At 37.8% G+C, this 1,637-nt stretch overlaps 1 protein-coding gene across 1 annotated transcript in view; it reads right to left on the bottom strand.

The window, feature by feature from the left end:
• LOC106517796 (neurabin-2) overlaps positions 1-1,637 on the bottom strand; it is a gene marked incomplete in the record, with an annotated part of 61,227 nt that overhangs the window by 8,484 nt on the left and 51,106 nt on the right. Inside the window, 2 exon segments of the mRNA XM_014008806.1 lie at positions 1,290-1,386; positions 1,496-1,593. Coding sequence (XP_013864260.1) covers positions 1,290-1,386; positions 1,496-1,593 — 195 coding nt within the window.

Genomic DNA, 1,637 nt, shown 5'->3' with positions numbered 1-1,637 from the left:
TAATATTAAGTTCTTTTTTCTACTGAAGTAATTAAAAAAAGGAATTAGTAGTTTGGGAACTTATCATGGACCGATTTGATTTTAAATGTAAGTTTTGCAACTTAGCTGATGAAACTTAGATTATCGATGTTTTTAGTTTCTTTATGTGTGACGTTTTGAATTGTGAAGTTATTTTTCCAGTGAAACGACGTGTGAAAATACAGTATGTCCCAAAGCATTTTAAGTCTGATAGCTTGCTAACAGTAGTTAGCCTGGATGATGAGCAAAACTAGTGGTAAATTCTACTGATTTTCACACTGCAACTGGAAGACTGTACAGTCACGTGTAACGTAGTGAACGCACAAGAGTATAAACAGCTGCAGACAGGACATGGATTCATTCAAATAGAGCAACTATACTCGACAAAAAAAGGACATTTTAGTTTGGTAAATTATTTTTTTGCACCCATGATTTTCCGCAATAAAGCTTATCTGACTGGCAGCACCTGGGGGCAGCAGAAACTCAAAACAAGCGTCAACAGCAAAATAAGCTGTTTGACAGAGAAGATTTGACAAACTTTTCATGTGTACAGCCCACAAATGCAGCTCTACTGCTTATCCCACAAATGCATGTTCCTTACAAATGTGGCTCCTTTTAAAAAGGAACAGACTTCCCAACGGTATAAGATTTATTGCCAAGAAGTATTGTTACAACAAAAAAAAATAACCTACCAAACACCAATATCCTTACTTTTTGTGCCAAGTTTGCAGTCTCTCAGCAATAGCTGAATAATAAAAGTGGCTGCATTAAGAGACAGTTTTCCATCTCTAATTAAATGAAGATACAGATTGCTTGCTGCCACGATAGTGAAATCGCTCTGTGACAAAAAGTTCATGACCACCAAAGCTAGTTTCCACTGGTAGAACAAGAAAAAAAAAGTCAACAATTTTACTGAACAATCAGACTGAAGATGTGAGTAGAACTCTGTCAGACAATTAGCCTCACATTGTTTAAAAATAAAAATAAAAATCGGGTTTTCAGGGACAGCGTGACACCTGACATCAGTTATGTACGCTCACCCAATCTATTGCTTCTGCAGCGGTGAAATCAATGTTTCATGCTGCCAGCCTCCATGAATCACTCAACTCACTGGAGACTAATTTAAATGTCTGGACTCGGGCAAAAAAAAAATCGTGTTTGAAACAAAAATATTATTATTATAGACAGCTGTGATGTTCCTGCTGTGGAAACAGATCATTACAGGATTCATTTCAGTAGATGGTCATCTGGTCAGCAGCGTGATAAGTCACCTTCTCCTGCAGGTTTTCTGTCTCCTCTTTGTGAGTGGCCTCACTCGCTTCTTGTTCACGACGCTGATCCGTCTCTTTCTTCAGGTGTTCGATTTCCCTACGAATTACACACAWGGATGGTAACGTTTTTTTACGATAACAATATCATTATTGTAGAACAGCAACAAACTATAATCAAGACTTTTAGTTTGTCTACATTTGCTTACTTTTGCTGGTATTCTTTAATCATTCTCTTGGCTTTGTTGTATTTCCTCTCTAGGGTTTGATACTGAGCCTGGGTTTCCTTCAGGTGTTCATCCACAGCCTAAACACACACACACACACACACACACACACACACACACACAC

The sequence above is a fragment of the Austrofundulus limnaeus genome, unplaced genomic scaffold (genome assembly GCF_001266775.1).
Source record: "Austrofundulus limnaeus strain Quisiro unplaced genomic scaffold, Austrofundulus_limnaeus-1.0 Scaffold53, whole genome shotgun sequence".
NCBI classification, from domain to species: domain Eukaryota; kingdom Metazoa; phylum Chordata; class Actinopteri; order Cyprinodontiformes; family Rivulidae; genus Austrofundulus; species Austrofundulus limnaeus.
This window is presented reverse-complemented; position numbering and strand designations above follow the sequence as displayed.